The sequence below is a fragment of the Bemisia tabaci genome, chromosome 6 (genome assembly GCF_918797505.1).
Source record: "Bemisia tabaci chromosome 6, PGI_BMITA_v3".
In the NCBI taxonomy this organism is placed as follows: Eukaryota; Metazoa; Arthropoda; class Insecta; order Hemiptera; family Aleyrodidae; genus Bemisia; species Bemisia tabaci.
Genome location: NC_092798.1, coordinates 50,471,453 through 50,491,533, shown reverse-complemented (window position 1 = coordinate 50,491,533; position 20,081 = coordinate 50,471,453). Strand labels below are relative to the sequence as shown.

Genomic DNA, 20,081 nt, shown 5'->3' with positions numbered 1-20,081 from the left:
TAAAGTTACTCTGTTTGGCCTTTATTGCTGATGTGTAGTTGGCAGATTTTCTTTACTTACTTCAGTCTGTTACCTCAGGTCTCTTCAAGGGCTTACTGTTTTTCTAACCTTTATATTAGAATATTATTCATTACAATGAAATTCTGTCATGAAAACGCAGCAACAAGATATGTAATCATTCAATGATCGTTATTTTTTACAAGTTTATTTAAAATTTTTTAACAGTACCCTACCCAGTATTTTAAAATTATTCTTCAAAGAGACGGTATTAGTCTTAAGTCGTTTGTATTTATTTTTTAATGTCTAATAAGTTATCCAGCTACTAAATGTAAGCTTATATTTATTCATAATTTATTTTCTTACACATCTACGTTTTGTTATTGGTTCAATAAAAGTTTATTAATATTTCATTTTTGTGAATTAATTTCTCCAGATTTCCTTGTATTAACCGAGTCTCACTTCTTTCTTTTTAAATGCTGAGTAACTTTTTCTGTCTATCTTTCCTGTCTGTTTGTGCAATATGGAGGGCACTTCTCTTTTTGATCCATGGAGAACAATACGCAAATCTGTGGGGAGGAAATGATTAAGTTCCCAAGTAGTCATGGAGTCGATGGATGACGCATCATTAAGGATTTGCAGTGTCATGGGTGGTCCAGTCTATCTTCTAAGCAGAGAGCAGTTTCAGCCCCCCCCCCCCCCCCCCCCCAGGGAAAAATAAAGCAATGAAAGTAGCCACCGATTTGGATTTCAAGTAAATCCAGCCAATGAATTGAAAAAAAATGATCGATACTCAAAACTAAGAAGACAATTTTGTTTAACCATCGACTCTTGTTGTCCATTTTCGGAAATTTTTACCCTGTTTAAGAATGTTTTGGTTGAAACAGGTTTAATCCAATAAAGTAAAGAAACTTCAGGGACGCGCAGATCATCAACCTGAGCAAAATGTTTTCAATCAAGAATCGAAAGAAATTACAATCATGATTCTGACCAGTTGCATAAGCTCCATCATTGATAAGCGTGATTTCAACTTTCTTGGATCGGAAGGGAAAAAATTCTTCAAGCACTATATGTGGACATACATAGGTACATCGAGATCGTGGAAATTCGATTACGTGGCTTTAATACCACTGCAATGAGTTTTCAATGGTTTCTAATTACCTAAACATACACACTCTCAAGAATTTGAAAATTTAAGATTCCAAAATGCACTTTCTTCTCCAAAGAATTTGATCTTACTGATAATAAATTGATAGCGTTAGCAGAAATGCCGAGAATCCCAGTGACTGGATATCACTTTCTCCGTCAATTTGAATATCGCGGGCTTACTTCTGTCGAAGTCATTAGCCAATCAGCGCAGTTTTCATCAAAAGTAACTAACCAATGAAAATCTTTGCTCGGATCTCTTCCGCTGTTGCCTGTTTTATATTTATATTTGTTAATTGTTGTTGTTTTGTTTGCTTTGCAATCAAACCTAACCTCTCTTGCATTCTGCAGTCGGTGAAGTCAGTTCCACTATATTCTTTTGTTTGACCAATTATGTATTAGATTTCCACCTGAAATTACTTTACGTTATTACGTTACAGTATCTTTCAGAGTGTGGGCTATTAGTATTTTCATAGGAATCCATTTGGTGCAACATGAGGCCTTTGAATGTGCTCAGTTCCATGAACTTCGTGGGACATAAAACACTACCTGGTGACAAAAATTTTCTATCCTCAGTAATTTATGTTTGTTGAATAGTAAGCTTGGTGTCGCATGTTATCAATCGCTGATAAGCTTATGTCATTCATTGTGTAAAAGTGTTCTGTATTATGTTTATCGGACCATGAAGAAGTACCGACAACTTGCTTTGATTCTGATAACGACTTTCAGTGTAGGTACACTGTTGATGTACAGGCATGAGTACTTGAAGCTTAGATATGTCCTAGAAGTCCTCAATTTTTTCGGATCACCTCAAGAAACTTTTAACAGCAACTGCGCTGTTTTGAATGAAACATTTTTGGATCAAAAACAAAGGCACTACAGATTCTCCAACCCTCCTCCAGCATGGACAAAAGTTGACCAGCATTATATCTACTCAGCATTTTTCAAAGGTTATAAAGATAAAGATCTCATTGAAGCGATAGCAGTCGGGCCGCATTCTAATTTTTACAATTTTAATTGCCGCGTATGGTTTTCTAATAATGGGGTCATCAACTCAATCAGAGGAAAATTTCACTTCACAACTGTCTATCACTCCAAATCCAAAGAAACTAACATCATGAGTCTCTATATGTACATGTTATTTTGTGAACCAGAAGAAAATCATGACACAGTATATGGAGCCCATGAACCTTACGGTGTTATTTTCACAAATGGCTCAAGTGTCAACTCGCGTGTCTTCATACCAGTCCACCATCAAGTTTCAGAAGTCAGCACAAATTGGCAGTCAGTGATGTGCGTTAGACCAGACAAATCGGGTCTTCAGAACTCTGCACTTGTTGAGTTTATAAGCTTTCATCGCAGTATCGGAGTCTCTGATTTCATTGTCTATGATAGCGGTGTGCAGCATGGGATCCTACCTATTTTACAATCATTGGCTGGACGTGATGGGTTTAGTGACAGCATTTCAGTCATGACATGGAATTTCCCATTCTCCGATGCTTTTATTGAAGACATGGTCATACAACACGATTGCTTGCTCAGGGCAGCAGATAAAGTTCCGCTAATTATGGTGTCCTCATGGCAAGACTACCTTATCCCTAAAGTGAATAATTCATTAAAGCATACACTGGCTCCCTACATAGCTCAGCAATCACCCGTTAGTCTAAAGCTCAGCAATTTTGTATGTTGTACAAATTACCCTGACAATAAGCAATCCCAGTTATCCTGGCCAATGGCCTTACGGAAAACTCAGTGCCTAGACCCTAACACCCTCATGAACTCGATTTATATTCATTTTGACAAGTATGAAAATTTAAATTTAGGTTTAAAGAAAAAATTAAGATCTGAAGCACTACCTTTGACTGCTGGTGTGTTGCATCAGTATATTGACTGTGATAACTATCTATCCAAACTAAAACTAGTCACCGATAAACCAATTTTAGCGAAGTTTCTCGGCAACTTCATGACTGATAAGTTATTAATATTATGGAAGTCTGGCTCTTTAACCAAATTGAGGCATTCCAATATTGTTGGCTTGAATTTGCAAGATTTTCTCTCTTAACTTTAATATTTATCATGTGATTTGAATCACTTGGGCAAGACTTTCATTCATTCTCAAGATTCATTGCGATCTTTAGATTCATTCTTCACAAATTAAATATGCCTTATTGTTTTTCAAGCCCAGTTTTTCTGATAGTAGAATCGAGAGGGTAATTGGAAAAAGTTTGACAGTCTATAATTTTTTTCAAACGCAAGCAAACTAACCTAGACTTCAATGAACAGATGAATAAATCAACTGGCCTCAAACTTTTCAAGCTTTACTTCTAATACTTAATCCAATCATTCTTCTTCTGTTCAGTGTACGATTGTATAGCTACTCTTGGGTAGTTTCATGCACTACTTTTGCGTAAGACGTCTTTAAATGTAGCATCCCTGACTGATTCTGAGAGCTAAGCTTTGAGATCTTTTACAGACCATCCAAGATGAATGCATTGTAAGTTGAAACCTTTTGGTTTTATAATTACGGACCATCTCTCACTCCAGTCTATTTTTAATACTTATTTTTTTTCATGACTCTTTACTAATAGTCTTCCTACTTGATACCTATACTATTTTTGCAAACTTAAGTCATTATCAGATTTTTACAGCATTGCTCAGTCATTCTTAAATACATTGTTCAATCTAACTCATCAGAATTTTTTCTTTTGCCCCATAGGATCATGGAAACTATCGTTAAAATTGTGAAGCATGTGTGTTGTGAAAATATTTACAGTAGAACCCTGGCTTATCAGGGTAATTGGGACTGGAGGTACTGCTAATAATACGAACTTACAACCCCTGGAATGAAATATTACCGTAAAAGTCGTTTTTTGCAAATAGTACAGTAGTAAGTATGCACAGTAAACTTAAGCAAGATAATGAAAAATTTTGTCATTTTGAGTACAATTTGATTATACATGAAGAAACTTTGAATGGTCGTATGTCCCATTGAGCCGGAGTCACGATTTTTCACTGATTTCACCCTTTTTTCGCCTAAGAAACTAAACCATGAATGCTTCAGATGGTCGCAAATAGTTAGGGTTCTACTGTACTTGTTAAGGAGCACATGGAATTCGGATTTGTACCAAAAGAAATGCTAGTGACTTTTCACTGACTTGATCAATTCATTACCTACTTTTCATTGAAAGATGAAACCTTTCCTGAAAAAAATTGAACAACAAACATTTCTTATAGTTAAACGAAATTTCACTCTAATCCTCTATCCTCCTTCTCTAAAAACAGCATTTATAGATACCTAATTGAAAAACTTTATAGCCAGTTATCTATCTGAGCTCGTAGACAAGGTACGATTGAAGCCCAGCATTGGCTTGTCTGTAAGTAACCAAATGCCAATCTGAAAAAGTACTCGAAAATTTATGAAAAAATTTAGAATTATACCATAATAGCTAATGAATTTTTCTCTAAAATTCCACAGTTCTTTAGAAAGGATTTGGAACAGTCGCCAGCATTTCATGAGATCTGTATTTCCTGTATTCCTGCTAAATCCTATGCTCTTTCAAATGAATATATTGGAAAATGATGATATACTCAAAACATTAGAATTGACAAAAAATATCGACAGTAAAACTGCAAAAACACAGATTTTGTTTGCGGGGTTCCAAAATCTCTACTTCCAGTCATTGTATTAAAGGAGAATAGACTGACACTGTTGCTGGAAATTTTCTTGAAATATTCTTCACACAGAGTTGATAAATCAGGGAATTCATTAAGAGATAATGTCTAGTATTTTTAACAAGATAAATAATGATTAGAAGGCTGCAGCATCGCAAACCGAGTTAAACGTATTTGCAGTTTCTCTGTTGATACATTTCAATGGCCCAAAGTGAAACAACGGATCTCCACTTCAATGTTTCAAAATTTCCTCTCCTATTCAATTTTTTCCAAGAGAAACAAGCTAACTTTATAGCTTGAAATGTATGTAGAATTTTCTTCTGACAGAGAAGAAAAATTAAGGAAGTGTTCACGAAAATATGTTCTTGACCCAAAGGCTCTTGTTCCAAAAGAGAATAAATAAACTATGACTGGGAATCTACAACGTCGCAAAAGGAGATACGTGGTTTCGCACTTAGGCCATTGATTTGATGCATATGCACTCCCTCATTGAGATACTCAAAAAAGTCCATGCAACATGCTTTACGTCTGGCTTCCACATTGAATGTATTAAGTAAAAATGCATGCTGTGTATTTTCTCACTCAATGTGTAATTCCGTCTTAAACTGCTTTTGTTTAGCGCTGATGCTTTTTTTTCTATGTGCAGCATTGCTTGCTCCAGTTTTATACTCTGCAAACAAACTGGCATTAATTTTTTCCACTGATGCTAATTTCAATAATTTAATGATTGTTTTATTAATTGTCGCAAATTAATATCTCAAAAAGCCACTGTAATTAATCAAAATAGTTTGCTGAAGTACCTAGGGGCTGTTGATGAAATATGTAATGCTAAAAATTGGACACCCCCCCCCCCCCCCTCGGTAGAGTACGCACTCGGAACAGGTGTACGTCACTGTATTACATTACTTGCGCTTTGTTTGACTCATTCCCCTCCAGCTGGCGTTTTATGATGAACTTTGGCAGAAAATTGCCACCCTATGTCGATTTTTCATCCTAGATTTTCGAAAAATCAGCGCTACATGCCCATTCTAACGTAAAGAACGCAACGCAGTCCTGAATGTCCTCCTCCCTGCGACACACCCTGAATGCAAGCTCTGACCCCCCCCCCCCCCCCTCCAGAGCATTACGCACTTTATGAACGACCTGTAAAAAGACAAATAGGTCGATTGCCCAAGAGGCTAGGCTAAATTCATTAGCCTCTGTGTCTGATTGTGAGTTTCATTCTAATGATAGTCATCACTAACAGCTTCGATTGGATCGTCAACCATTAACATTTTCAGGAGGCTCTGTGGAAAATTTGAGGTCAGCCATGTATTAGAAAGTCATCGGAATTACCCTTAAAATAATTTCACTTCCACCAAAATTTGCTCCATTAAAGATGAAAAATTGAATTTTGTACACAAATCCCTGGATTGCATTCATTTACTCACGATTCGAGCATATGCATTCAGATTCTAATTTTTACTCATTATCATAGAATTTTTTTTTTCAATTTGATATATTTATGTATCTACCTTTAAGTGATAGAATTTCTACCAAACATAATCTTGTTTATTTTTTAGTCGCGCTAAGACACAATATATTAAGAATGTAGGTGAGCTAATGTATATTGGACTGAATTCACCTTTTTCTTGTCTTTTGGAATTTGTGTGAGTCTGCCGTCCAAAGCAAAAAAAGCTGTCACCTCATTTTAGATTTTTCCATTTCTCTCTGACTAACTTCTCTAAGGCAAGAAAATCGCTTTTTTCATCAATCACTCACAACATACACTTCAATTTTTAGCATGACTGTGTCATGCTATTGAAACTTGTATTGAAGAGATAAATATGAGAGTAGCCTGACTAATTTGTAATTGAACATCTTGTTTTTAAAAAAAGTATGGCAGATCGTAAAATGGAATCATATTTTTGCTTTGTGCGGCAGGATACTTTGTTGTAGGCACAGCTCATTCTAATCATGGAAAAATGATTGAGTCCTTGATAGGTTATCTCCATTAAGTGCTCCAACACAACAGAAAAAATTTCAGTTTCAGTCACAATTTACTCAAAATACGAATTTGATCTCACAAATATTGTAAATGACTTGACAAGTTTAATATTTAAATAGATATATTCATGCCAAAATCTTATCCACTTATTCTTGCCCTAAGTATCAAATTGTTATAAGTAGATAGAGGGGAAAGTTAGGTCACTTTAAAGGAGTATGTCATTCAGTGCTTGTAAAAATTTTGCTCTCCACACCCATAGTTCATAAAATGATCCATCACGTCTACCAAAACTTTATGAGAGATTAAAATTAAAGAAAATTAAAGAACTCAATCGAAATGTTGAGCCAAATACAAAACTGTAGGTAGAGTACCATTACCTTCATATTGAGGGATACAGTAAAATTAGATAACTTGATATTTTGCATAATTTGGCGTCTGGCAAAATTCTTTACCAAATTGATACATCTCCTATTTCCCCAAAATCTACATGCAAGGGAGCAGATAATATTTTCCCTCAGAAATTTTCATGGAATCCTGATAACTACATATAGTTCTCACAGTTTTTTTCAGTCTGACAATGACAAGGAAGTGACGGAACCTTTTGGCAGTGAAAGAAATGGTTCAAATATCCTATTATTTCAAGGGCTCCCAAGTTTCTTAAGAGTCCTTAAGTTTTTATTTACTGCTCCTCTGCTTATTTAAAAAAAAAAAAAACTAGGGTATATTCCTTACTATTTTAAAACCCTGGTGGAATGGTTACTCTAATGAGTGCATCCCTAGCACCTGTTTTTTCGTAGCGTAATAACTTCTTAATTCAATAGTTCTATATCCTTTTACTAATACGTCAATTAGTCAATTTTACATGGTAGTGACAGAATTTTATTGCTGTTTGAAGGAGATCCGAAGAGACCAATGTAAGGGTGTTCAAACGAATTTTTTATGGTAAGCTATCGATAATATTTTGTTTCGAAATGCGAATTTGCTTTGTTAAGAGCACTGTTGTTGAAACTCTGAGGGCCTTGAATCAAAACGTCAGGTGTACCTGTCTGTAGAGTTGATTGGCCCTCAGAGCGGATAAACAAGGCAACAGCTCATTTTCATTAGTTCCAAAAACTTCAATTGTCAGTGGTAAGCTTTTCCTTATTATTACTACTTCTCAATGGAACTGTTATAATAGCTTCACCAAAAACCGATTGAACACCCCTAGACCAATGATTTTATTGGTACTTGACAAAAAGGCAGCCTCAAATCCTTGCCTGATCAGTTCACATAATTTATCTCTCATGATGAAAAATTAATGCCCTTTGAGAAGAATTCTACCTGAAGACCTCCTCTCAACTTTAAATAATCAAATCATGAAGCAATTTAATACATCTTGTTCTAGTCAGACATTTTTGAATCCATGTCCATTTAGCTTTCAGCTTAGATGTGAAATGATACATTACAACGCTCTACACGAACGTTTGCACAAATAGTTTTAGGAAATTATTTGTTTAGAAACATTTGAACATTTTTTTTTAGTTCTCTTAAGGAATAAGGAGGATACTCTTGGTGCTCTATTTGAGAAATGAAACCTGAAATATGTAGATTTTAAGAATATTCTCTCAAGACTTGATATAGATCAACGATGTGGGCTCCTGGCAGTTTTGTAATACAAGACACAATAAGCCAAGAGTGGACATAGTCCAATACTTTCATTTTCCTTCAGTTATATTAATACTGTTCCATGAAAACATAAATACACTAGATGACTTCCAAGAATAGGTAGCTCTTTATCTGGCAGATACCCGGATAAATATTATTAAGCCCTCAAGTCGTGAAACAGCAAGATAGTATCTTGTGATTTGTGCTACTTTTATGGCAGGATCATTTTCTTTTGTAACTATGATCTGCACAAGAATCAGGTTATTGTCATTTGTATGCAACTGACTTATTCTCTATTAAAATTATAAATTGTAGTTCTCTTGTGTGAACTGTTCATATTATTTGTACTTCTGTTACGGAGGGTATAAGACAATACCTCTTTTGAATAAAGTTAAAAAATAAACTTAAACTTCTGATTTTTCATTTTTCATCATGATAGTTGTCAAGGTTTCGATCTCTTAATGAATTAAGAAGAGAGAAACTAAATTAAAAATTAAAAATTTGAGACAATGAAGTGGAGATCTACTTGAAAGGAGGGTAGCTCACTACGAACTTTGTTGGTACTAGCATAGCGATAGCCAAGGAACAATCCTGCCTAACTGGAATTTTGGCAAAAATAAGCAGCGACTTCGCCTTATTCCTCAGTATAAAATACGCAAGCTGGTGTTTTTTTAGTTTTTTTCAATTCCGCATGAAAGTCCTGGAATGATGCTTAATGTATAATAAAAATTGCTAAAACCTCAAATCAACGAAAATTGAGAAATTTTTTCTTCATCCTGTAAAATCGTCATTTTTCTGATAGGCCATATTGTTCCTCAGCTATGGATAGCTAAAAATGCACTATCTGTGTATCCCAATCACTCAAAATTGTGTCTGTGTAAATGGTCAATGCTGCAATTTTCGACTTAGTTTTCCTTAAATGACTTATAATTAGTGATATGAGGCCTATTGATATTATCAGTAAGAGAGTGCCCTAAAAGTTGAATTTGCCAAGTTTCATGTGTTCTTGTGAGCTTTAGAATGGACTAAGTTGGCTTTGACTATTGGCTAAATTTGAGTCAAGTACCATTTTTCTTTAGGCTTTAGATAGAGGGCCAATGAAGTTAAAGGAACAACAGACTTGCGGTAATAATTTAGTTTTTTAATATTTATAAATACAGATAGCAGAAATATGAAAAAAGAACACTTACATAATATAAATAAAGCTTCATATCAGGCACATGAATAAAGTTATTTATTGTTCGACATTTGATTGGGGGAAAACATTAATATCAGTTGGGGTTGAAACAGAAAAATGCTTATGTAAACTACCGATTGTGGACATATTTGGCACAGTTAGATTCAACTTCAAACAAAATCGGACACAACAAGGCGCTGCATTGTTTCCTAGGTTATTTTCATCCAAATAATTGCTGAACTGTGTCGTGTGAAAAAATCTGCAATTAAATAATTTCCTCAAAACGGATTGCTGCAACCAAGAGACTCAACTCCAAATCGTGGACTTGGTCAACTTTCATTTATCCAGTCCATTAATGTTTTCTTGAAAGCTCTGCAATTAAGTTCAAATTTTGTACGACTGACAGTGTGAGTGTTCTTCGGAGTCAAGGCCTTGGGTCAAAGTTAAAACATACTATGTTCACTGAAAATCAGTATGCGCAATTGAGTTGGTTCAAATGTGACGCATGAACACAAAAATTTAAATAGAGAGTTCAGTTGTTCAGAATTTTTTATTCTTATTCCTCACAGAAATAACACCCTTCTTTTACACAAGTCGTAGTTGGAGGTAAATATCCTATCACATTTTGGGAATTCTAGCAAAATGCTCACCTCAGTGTACGAGTGCTTTGCTCGGTGAGTATTTTTTTCTGGCACCCAACACAAGTTCAGTTTATTTAATGCAATTGACGCCTACACATTTAATAGAGGGAATTAAAAAAACTGAACAAGCAAAAACACCTACTTTCACGAGTATAGTGTGTAGAAATACCTAGAAAAAAAAAAAACAAAAAACATGTTGAGTGAGAAAAAGTCACTTTTTCACGGCCAAGGTAAACATCATTAACATTTAAAACCAGAAATGTTGTTTAAAGGCATAAAAAACCAAATATTGAATTCATCACACAATAAGAGAATACCAGCTTTTTTCCTACTGATGTTTTAAATTTAATGGGCGGTAGCTTTGATATACGCAGCATGTGATAGAGAGTAGAAATTACGGAAAGGTCAATGTCAACCTGACAGCTATGATATTTTTACGATGTTCCAGGCTAGATGATTTAATGAGTTGACGTAATTTTGGTTAGCAATTACTTGCAATTCTCAAAGGAATCCTTTGAATGGCATTCCAATTTGAAACCACTGAAAAATCTCGAAGAATCCTTAAATTTGCGTAACTAAATTGATCCTTAAATTAATTTTCACTATCTTGAGAGGCTCTTACATTCTCTAACACATGCGTTGTATAAAATGGAATGACACCGAAGAAAATCAATTTTAATGGATGCACTCATCCATGATTCGTAACGACGATTTTGGTTTAAGTTCTAATAATGAATTACTTTCTTGAGTTTTACAATCAAGTGAAAGTACTTAAAGGAGAGAAAAAAGGGGCACAGGTAGAGGGAGAGTGAAAGATACAATCAGGTGCCAAATGGTTAACTCATAAGAAAAGGAATACTTAATAAGTATTTCAAAGAAGATGAATTAATGTTGGGGAAATAGTTGAAAAATAAAAAACTTGGGAGTTCAGACCAGGCATATATTGGTAACACTGTTTCACTTCCCTTTGGAATGATATCTTTCTTTCTCCTCTCAATGAAATCATAGATACTGTTGTAACTTCAGATTAGAAAAGAAACAAACCTTCAAACATATAGGGGGCGTGGCAAAATTTTGCTTCACGACAATGACTTTGCAACATTGAGAATGAAAAACCATTCAAATAATAATGAAGCTACGCTTAAAACCTGCAAGCTTTTCTCTTGCTGGGGAAAAAAATGTCCAAAATTACTGACATGAGGAAGAAAAAGAAATTTACCACCAAAGGGAAGAACTTCTTCAGAAATGTAGATTATGTTAAAGTACAAGATATTTTGTGTATTGGACCATCAGTTAGGTACTTGCTCTGAACTTAAAAAAACTATTTACAATGAAGAATAAACAAAAACACATTCACTCCTACGCAATTAAGATTTAGATAGTAAACCTATGTTATAAAAAAAAAAAAAAAAAATTAAAAAAAAAAACAAACAAAGAAGGACAATAATATCTCAAAAAGTGTTTGACCGTCTTTTAGTATGCATCATTCACGGCTTACGAATGCCATTGAAAGTTTAGAGTAGGTAGATCAGAAGAATCATCAGAAGACGGATGATATTCAACAACTCAGTTTCAATCAACAACTCAGTTTTGCTCACATAACATCAATGCTCTTAAAATGAAATCCTTCTGATTAAAATAAATGTGAAAAGACAATCATTTACTCCTGGTTAAATGGACCGCGTTAAACAGAAAGGAACCAAGCCACATCAACTATTGCCAAATTGAACAGGGACATTTGATTTTTTACGAGAGAACGTTAGAGCGGATTCCTTTGAAAATTTTAAGGAATTTGCTTTGTTTTATGGAGAAAATTCACCGAAATTTGCACAAAAATGTGCACAAAAGTTTCCATGTAAAAAATTAAATTGCCCGATCAAATTTGGCAATAGCTGACGTGGCTTGGTTCCTTTCTGTTTAACGCGGTCCAAATGGAACTAATTTCAAAACTATCATTCAAGACTGTTACCTTCTAAGTAAAAATGGCAGCCTTTAAGTTACGTTTTTGAAGTCCTCTTTCATCATGATTCAAGTGGCAATAAAAATTGTGCCATTCCAAAAAAAATGCTAAATCTAACAAAAAACAGCAAATTTAATTGTAAAATTACTGTGCCAGAAAAGTTCAACGTAAAAAGGAAGAGATTCAAAAATTGAAAAATAAGAAACTGTACTTTTGCAGTAAAAAAGGAAGTGTACAAGCTGAATACAACTGAAATGTCAGTATGAGAAACTTTGCTTTTACTAAGTTTGACCTGGATTCAAATACTTTCTTAGGCGGTTTGTGCATTGAAAAGACAAAATATATTACAAAATAACCCAAAACAGCTACTTGCACAGAATAAGTAAGGGGGAATTTGTGCCGCGCACTGCTTCGGCAAAAGCTTATTTAGTCCACCTGGAACTCATAAAATTACCAGTGATTGAAAGGAATCTCTGAATCTTAGGCGTGGTGATCCTCTCTAGTTTGAAAATAGACAACTTCTAAAAGAATTCATGGGAAAAAAAAGACGAAGAAAGTTTCAGAAAAAACCATGAGGTACAGAAATTTGGAAAAACCTGAGAATAAGTGATGAAGTTAGAGTTAAATGATTTTCAATAGGTTACACATTAATATTCACACATTTGCATCAGACTATTGTAAAAATAAAATTAACAACTTTAATAAAAAGGCTAAGGTACGGTAAAAACATTTTGCTCTTTTAGTCTACTAAATTGAGCAAAGCTCAAATTTAAATGCATCTTTCAAGCATGACATATACACTATGATCATACATCCATTAATATTTAATTAAATTTTTAGATAAAATGCTGTTCCTGAACAAAAATTTCTACTTCAAAAATTTGGTGAAATAATAAAAGGACTTCATCATTAGAAAATAGAAGTTGTAAGTAAAAACTGGCGTCCTTTGCTTTTCCTTGTTTTTAAAAAATAAACAATAAGCTGAGAAAGACATACAATATCGCACATATATTTATGCAAACATCAAATGAAAAAAAAAAGTTTACACAAAAGCTCCATAGCAAACTTGGTGAGAAAAAGTAATGAAGTCTTAGGAAATCTGAGCTTAGGAGTCGAAGGGCAATTATTTTTCGTAGGAGGTTTTATCAAATGACACATGTTACACAATTGAAGGAGCTAGGAGTAGCTCTTCTACAATAAAATATTTATTTTCTTAGATTAAATGGAGGGAAAATTGATACCGCTTTATGATTTACTCTTCTGTCTCTTCAATCTAAGTAAGGAGACCATTCTCTGATCAGCTCACGATCAGCCTCCAAGATGTTTAAATACAAAAGTTGAACTGAAAATGCATCCTTAGTTGGAATTTATTTGATTGAAAAGTTGGACATTGATGCAAGTTGAAGAAGTTTTTTGTAAGAAAGAGACTTTCTGAGAGCAGCAAACTTAAACGTACCTCCTACTTATGTAAATTCTTACCCACGCACTTACTTATAACATAAAACTAGAAAAGGTGGTCTCTTAAAAAATAGTACTTAAGCGAGAACAAATGTAAAAAAGGTTTCACAGAATGCATGGTTCATGACCAAGAGCTAAGTAGTATCAACAAACATGAAAAAATAAAAAAAAAATTACGAGTTAGAAAAATTGAGTGCCATTGAAAGGAAAGCTGCGACGGTTGAATTTAAACAAAACCTGAAACAAAAAAGAAAAAATCATTAGGTTCCTCCAGTCAGCTATTAATTTTAGGATATTGACAATTATTAGGTCTGTGTAATTTTGTTCCATTGTCTTCTATCAAAAGAAAACTGTTAAGAAAACTTGAGCAATTGATGGACTCTGTGTCAGAGGCGATAGGTACCAAACGATAATGTGTACCAGTGATGTGTTTTCAAATGATGTAATGTTTCCCGTATGCTGAACTTTCCTTAGTAAGATCACAAGTGCCGCATGCGCAGCAAAGAAGGAGGGAGAGCTTTCTGAATTGTATCTCTAATGAATAGTCTAACAACAAATTTAGTTGCAATGGTTGATTTCAGATTTATTGAATTTGGTTTTTGTGCCAGAGGAAAAATTGATTCAGCTAATTTTAATGTGAACAATAAAGGCTGATCTCTTACTGAGGGATATAGAAAAAACCACAATCAACCGGTCCCAGGATTAATGTAAAGACGTCTAAAAAGGAGCAAAAGGTGTAGGAGGCTCTACTTTTTGCGAAGGAAACTCTTAAACGTGTTATTTTGAGAGAACGAAACTTCTAAGCGCTTTACTTTCTGCGAAGGAAACTCTTTGTTGGTCCTCTTTTACGCGGAGAAAATGGTGATGTGCGCAGCCCTCAATGGACAACGATGTAAAGGTAGCCTCATAATATGTGGAGACTGCCAGAAGAAATGTGAAGGCTGAAGGCACAATGCTTTTTGCACCCTTGCTCTAGTTTATGAATTAATTTTAGAAGTTTTTAAAGTTTCTGGCAAGTTTTCCTTCAAATTGGTTCCAATTGGTTAACATGTCTTAAGGGGCTTGCTTTGTTCTTGCCCTACCGTTAAATTTCCATTCTATTCACTTATTTCAGTAATGTGCTGAAACTGAATATGATGGTCAGGATTTAAAGAATTATTTAGAGCTTCATTGAAGAAATTATCAGTCACAGCACAAACTGAAAATCCTAGAGGCAGCAAAATATGACCAAAATAAATAAAAGAGAAAATTGAAAAGAAATATATAGTATCAACCTATAATTCCCGCACCATTTGGAAATTTAATTGAGAGAAGCAGAGAATAATAATTATTGGCCAAGAAGTGTAGTAGTTATCGTGTGTTAAAAAAAAAAAAAAAAAAAAAAAAATGCCTGCTACCACAAAAGCTATGATTAGACATTTTGACATACTTGAACGAAGTGCTAGGAAGCTGGAGTGCTCTGAGTTCAACTAAAAAAAGACTTACTGTGATAAAATAAAACTTACGAGAGGAACGTAGGTATTGATATTTTAGAATGTAAAAGGATAAGACTATAAATTAGGAAGAAAAAATTAAAATAAATGAAGAGATAAGAACACTCACAAAACAAAACTTTAGAGGAAGTGGTTGTCAGTTGTCCTTAAATAATTTTGATAGCCATGCCCGTAGTGAAGAGTTAATTCAGCAATGCAATTGAAGGTTACGCCATTTGTTTATAAATGACAGTGGTTTCGGCTGCAGGATAACGGATCACAACTAAACAGAATAATTATATACAACCTTTTGTAAAAAGGAGGTAAATCTTTGGCAGCTTGTCTCAAATCTCTGACTTGCTCTGATTCCATAGATTAAAAAAACTAGACGTATCAAAATCAAAAGGATTTATCGAGGAAACACAATCTTTCCGGAGGATTTAAATGAGAAAAAAATCAATTATATGAAAAACTGCTTTTATGAAATAACAACAGAGGGAATTTAGATTCTTGAAGCATTGAAACTAGGGGCTCAAAACAAATGTCCGAGCTACCTTTAATTTAAGTTGAGTCAAAAAAAATTAAACAATCTTAGAGTTGTGATCTTATAAAGCTTTCATAATAATTAACTCGAGCTCACAAAACAGCCGGACGTCATTTAAAATTTTTTCACAAGTAATTAGTATAAAAAAGTCTCACTGGATTTTATTGTCCTTTCTTAAAAATGTTTGTAAAAAATACTAACAAAAAAAAAATGGATGCTTGTAAAATTCACTGATTTATTATGTATTGTAGAATGAAAATTATTTTTCCTAATGAATAGAAATAATTGATATAGGCCCAACAGACAAAGAAATCGAACTCAAAAGTAAAAAAGAAGAAAAAAAGGAAAGAAATTGCATTTTTCTAATATGATAAAACAGGGCAAAATAATGAGAATAAAATTGAACCAATAGAGTAAAAGAAACCATAAAAATAATGTGCGACCTGAATAAAAGAAACTAAAGCCAAAATAATACAGCGGTTGTTAAAAATTACTTAAATAAAATAATTAGTAGGTAAATGAAAATTCATGGAGGCAGCGGAATGAAGAAAATAAAAGAAGCTTGTGTATATACATACATTTAGAGGCATTAGAATGATGAGGACAAAGCGAGTAGAAGCTCTACACTTGACACTTTCTATTCCACATAGAATAATGCGAGGAAGCAAATCATAAAAGAAGAGAAAAATTTCTGCGAAATCCCTTGCAAGTTTCCAACTGTTAGAAATGTCACGTTGAGAAAATAAAGGGAGCCGGGAAAAGAAGAGGAGGATCAATGGAAAACCAAGGCCGTCATAATTCTCAAAAATGCTATTCGGAAAAAGGCAAGAATCAAGTCGAAATACTCTCTTCGATACGACAAGGTTGGCAGGAAGTGATAACCATCAAAGGTTGGCAACATCCCTTTCACATCAATACTAGAGTCGATCTATTATCTCACTCTATGACTTATACAGTCGCTACTGTCGTCATTTTGGGGCTAGCTATACAGGGTGTCGCAAAAGTCCATTCAACTCCCTCTAAAATTTTACCTGATTAATATTTTGAAACGAAACTTTGGAGATGTTCATGGATCAATGTTAGCTACTATTGGGGCTCCCCAAAAGTTTCAGCCCCCCACCCCCATAGGAAGGGGCTGCAGACCCCAACTTCGGTTTACAAGTGGCACTCCCCCACTCCCCACCCCTTCTTGAACTATCAATCGAAAGAAGATAAAAAAGAAATTTTTGGAGGGAACGTGTCCGTCCCCTTTACTTTTTCTATGAAGCTACTCTACCGTGCTAAGGGAGAACGCCGTATGAACATTCGAAAGTTGCCAAATTTCTTTCGATAAAATGCTTATATTTGAGGAAAATTGTGAGCATTTTCTCATGAAATTTTCATTCACTTTAGATCAAATTACAGACAAAAATATCTGAGAAATTGGCGAAAATTTTATTCAAAACTTTTCCAAAAAATTAGCGACTTGCCAGGGGAAATGTGGCAAGACCTGAAGGTTCATACGGCGTTTTTCCATAACATTCGAGAGTTGCCAAATTTCTTTCGATAAAATGCTTATATTTGAGGAAAATTGTGAGCATTTTTCCTTGAAATTTTCATTCACTCTAGATCAAATTACAGACAAAATTATCTGAGAAATTGGCGAAAATTTTATTCAAAACTTTTCCAAAAAATTAGCGACTTGCCAGGGGAAATGTGGCAAGACCTGAAGGTTCATACGGCGTTTTTCCTTAAGACGGCAGTACTCTAGTCGGCTCTCGTCATGAAAATGGTGCGTACTCTAACGTGCTCTAACGTGCTAAGGAGGAACGCCGTATGAACATCCGAGAGTTGCCAAATTTCCCTCGATAAAACATGAATTTTTGACATTTACGCACATTTTTCTTTGGAATCTTCAGATATTTTAGATTAAATTGCGTACAAAATAGTCTGAAAATTTTGGAAAAAAATATTCACAATTTTCCTAGAAAATTTGGTTTTTATTGAGGGAAACTTGGAAACGTTTGAAGGCTCATACGGCGTTCTTCCTTAGCATGGCAGTGCTCCAGTCGGCGCGTCTGTCATTCACCGATGCGTTAAAAATCGCACCGATGAGTTCCGTGCCGATGCTCCGAGCGCGGCTCAAAACTCGCGGCAATTAGTTACCACATCGTTGGCGACGAGCAGCTATTACTCCCCGAAAGGTCGATCCCGATGCAATAATTCCAAAGCTCCAGCGCTGAGTTGCCGCTCCGAAGAAATAATTCGCCTACTTCACAGCGGATCTCACGGGGAAAATTCGAAAATTCGATTATTCCTCCGCGGGGCGACCATCATCATCCCGTGTTCACGCGTGTCGATCGCTAATTATTCATGCTCTGCTGCCGAATCTTCGGACACGACGCTCGTCCTAAATTGGACCACTAGACAATGGGAATTGAGAGGATTCGTTCCGGGGTCGAATTTTCGTCTGTTTCGTCCCGATACGTTCATGAATCTGGTCAAATGTTGTGTTATTTAAGCAGTGGCGATTATATTAGGTTGGCAACACTGTTAATCCTCCCTTTGAATCCGTTAAAAATATCGATTTCAGGCGAGACAAGCTGCCTCGAGAATCGATTGTTTACATACTTTTAAAAGTAGGAAAAACAGCGTTGCCAAATTCCAAGAGTCGCCTCTGTATTTTGTATTTATGTCGAGGAAGGAAAACAACCTTTGGCTAGGTATGTTCTTTTGAATTTTTCAGAGCATTAGCTTGCATTTTTTTAAGCCAACAGATGATGAAATAAAATATCACCCTGCTGGAGAAGATCTTGGAAAAATGATGAGTTCCTCCCAGGGCCGGGTTTAGGGGGTGGCCACATGGGCCGCGGCCCATGGCGACAAATTTTGCAATTTTTTCAAATGTAGTTATCAAAAAAATCTGATTTAGAAAAAAACATTAGAAACGAGAAAAGGCGAAAAAATCTCTCATTTCCTGAGAGTTAAAGTATAGTAATTTTAATTTTTTCGTCTTACGGTGATACAAGAGACAGCACCTTTCACTACTCAATCTAAGAGAGAAACCGAACACGTAAGTTGGCCTGGAGCGGCGCGGCGCAGAGAGCAATGGTGACACGGACTTGAGATGAAAAGGAGAAGTCCTCGGCGCGTCGGTCAGCATGAAACACATATTAGCGCCTACAAGACTCCACGAATACTTCACGCACTGCGGTCAGCAGCGGTAGTCGTGAAACGCATAGCGCCTACAAGGCTGTGTGAATACTTCACGCACTGCGCCAAACACAGAGCGGCCAGCGGTCGGCGCGGCGTGAAAAGCATAGCGCCTACAAGACTGTAGGAATACTTCACGCATTGCGCCAAACACAGTGTGGATGGCGCGCCGGCGGAAGTTAAAATTATTAAACCATATTCATGTTTATTCTTTCATAATTTTTTCGTTCATCTCTTATTAATGAAAGGCCCTTGTCCACACAGAGATACGTTTACGGAACTTAACTTTCGCGCAAAGTTCCGTGAACTTTTGCCAGTGTTGACAGGGCTTCCACAAAAAAAGAGCCCAACATGAGTAAACGCGATGGTAAGTAAACTTGATGGTTTGTATTGATGATTCAAAAAGAATGAGAAGGGGGCGGCAAAATACAGGCGGCCCATGGGCTGCAAGTAGGTAAATCCGGCCCTGGTTCCTTCCCATCCGTTCTTGCAGAAAAGTGGTCATTATTCATTATGAGACGTACTGTTCAACCTCAACCAAATACATTACAGCAGAATATTCTGCATACATTTTAAACCGTAATATTTGGTTCGATTCACGGATTTGTCGATCGATCCACGGGTTTGTCGATGGATTCGCGTTCGGACTACTGAAAATCCTGAAAAATAAATAACCGGGGGAAACATTGCGTCGATGCAATTGGTCACGCCTCTTGACCTCCATCCGAACTCGATTGTGCAGGGATATCGCACTTTCAGACATTGTTCCCCAGATCAAACCGTATCATTGCTATACGGCGAAGTTGTGCGGGTGATATCCTTTCCTGACGTTGACGGAACGACACACGGTGGATGGAGTCAATCAGAGAGGTCGGATATGAAAGATAGGACTAAAACTGTAAATTTTGGTGTTTAATTCGTAACATTATACATTTAAAGGAGCACAAATGGAAAAAAAAATTCACGAGGAAACCAATGGAACCACTTTTGGAACCACAAAGTTTTGTATAAGCGGAGTTGTATTTAAAGTTTCCGAATTTTGTCCGACCTCTCCTGTTGACTCGATCCAATGTTCACTTGTGCAGCATCGCTAGTCGCTGGACAGGGAATGGTATAAACAATGTCTGCGGCTAACAGATTAGCTGATTTTTCCCTTAACAATTTAACAAACATCAAGTTTTAAAACCCCAA

General features: G+C 35.6%; 2 protein-coding genes across 9 annotated transcripts in view; one reads left to right on the top strand and one right to left on the bottom strand.

The window, feature by feature from the left end:
* Window positions 1-1,454: 1,454 nt before the first annotated feature.
* LOC109041503 (uncharacterized) lies at window positions 1,455-8,855 on the top strand. The gene has a single exon (XM_019057872.2). It carries the CDS (start codon window positions 1,826-1,828, stop codon window positions 3,203-3,205), a length of 1,380 nt encoding a protein of 459 aa, XP_018913417.1. The 5' UTR covers window positions 1,455-1,825; the 3' UTR covers window positions 3,206-8,855.
* Window positions 8,856-9,566: 711 nt separating this feature from the next.
* The window catches only part of LOC109034746 (uncharacterized), a 68,607-nt gene continuing 58,092 nt past the window's right edge, over window positions 9,567-20,081 (bottom strand). For 6 of the 8 annotated variants that reach the window (XR_011900095.1, XR_011900096.1, XR_002009167.2 and 3 more), the window contains one exon: window positions 9,567-13,919. Coding sequence is in view for 1 of the 8 variants with exons in the window: in XM_019048047.2 (XP_018903592.1) it covers window positions 13,909-13,919 (11 nt within the window). In the remaining 7 variants the exon portion in view is untranslated. Of the gene's footprint in view, window positions 13,920-15,284; window positions 15,438-20,081 lie in introns of all 8 variants that reach the window. The other 2 variants (XR_011900094.1, XR_002009166.2) reach the window with 1 other exon arrangement.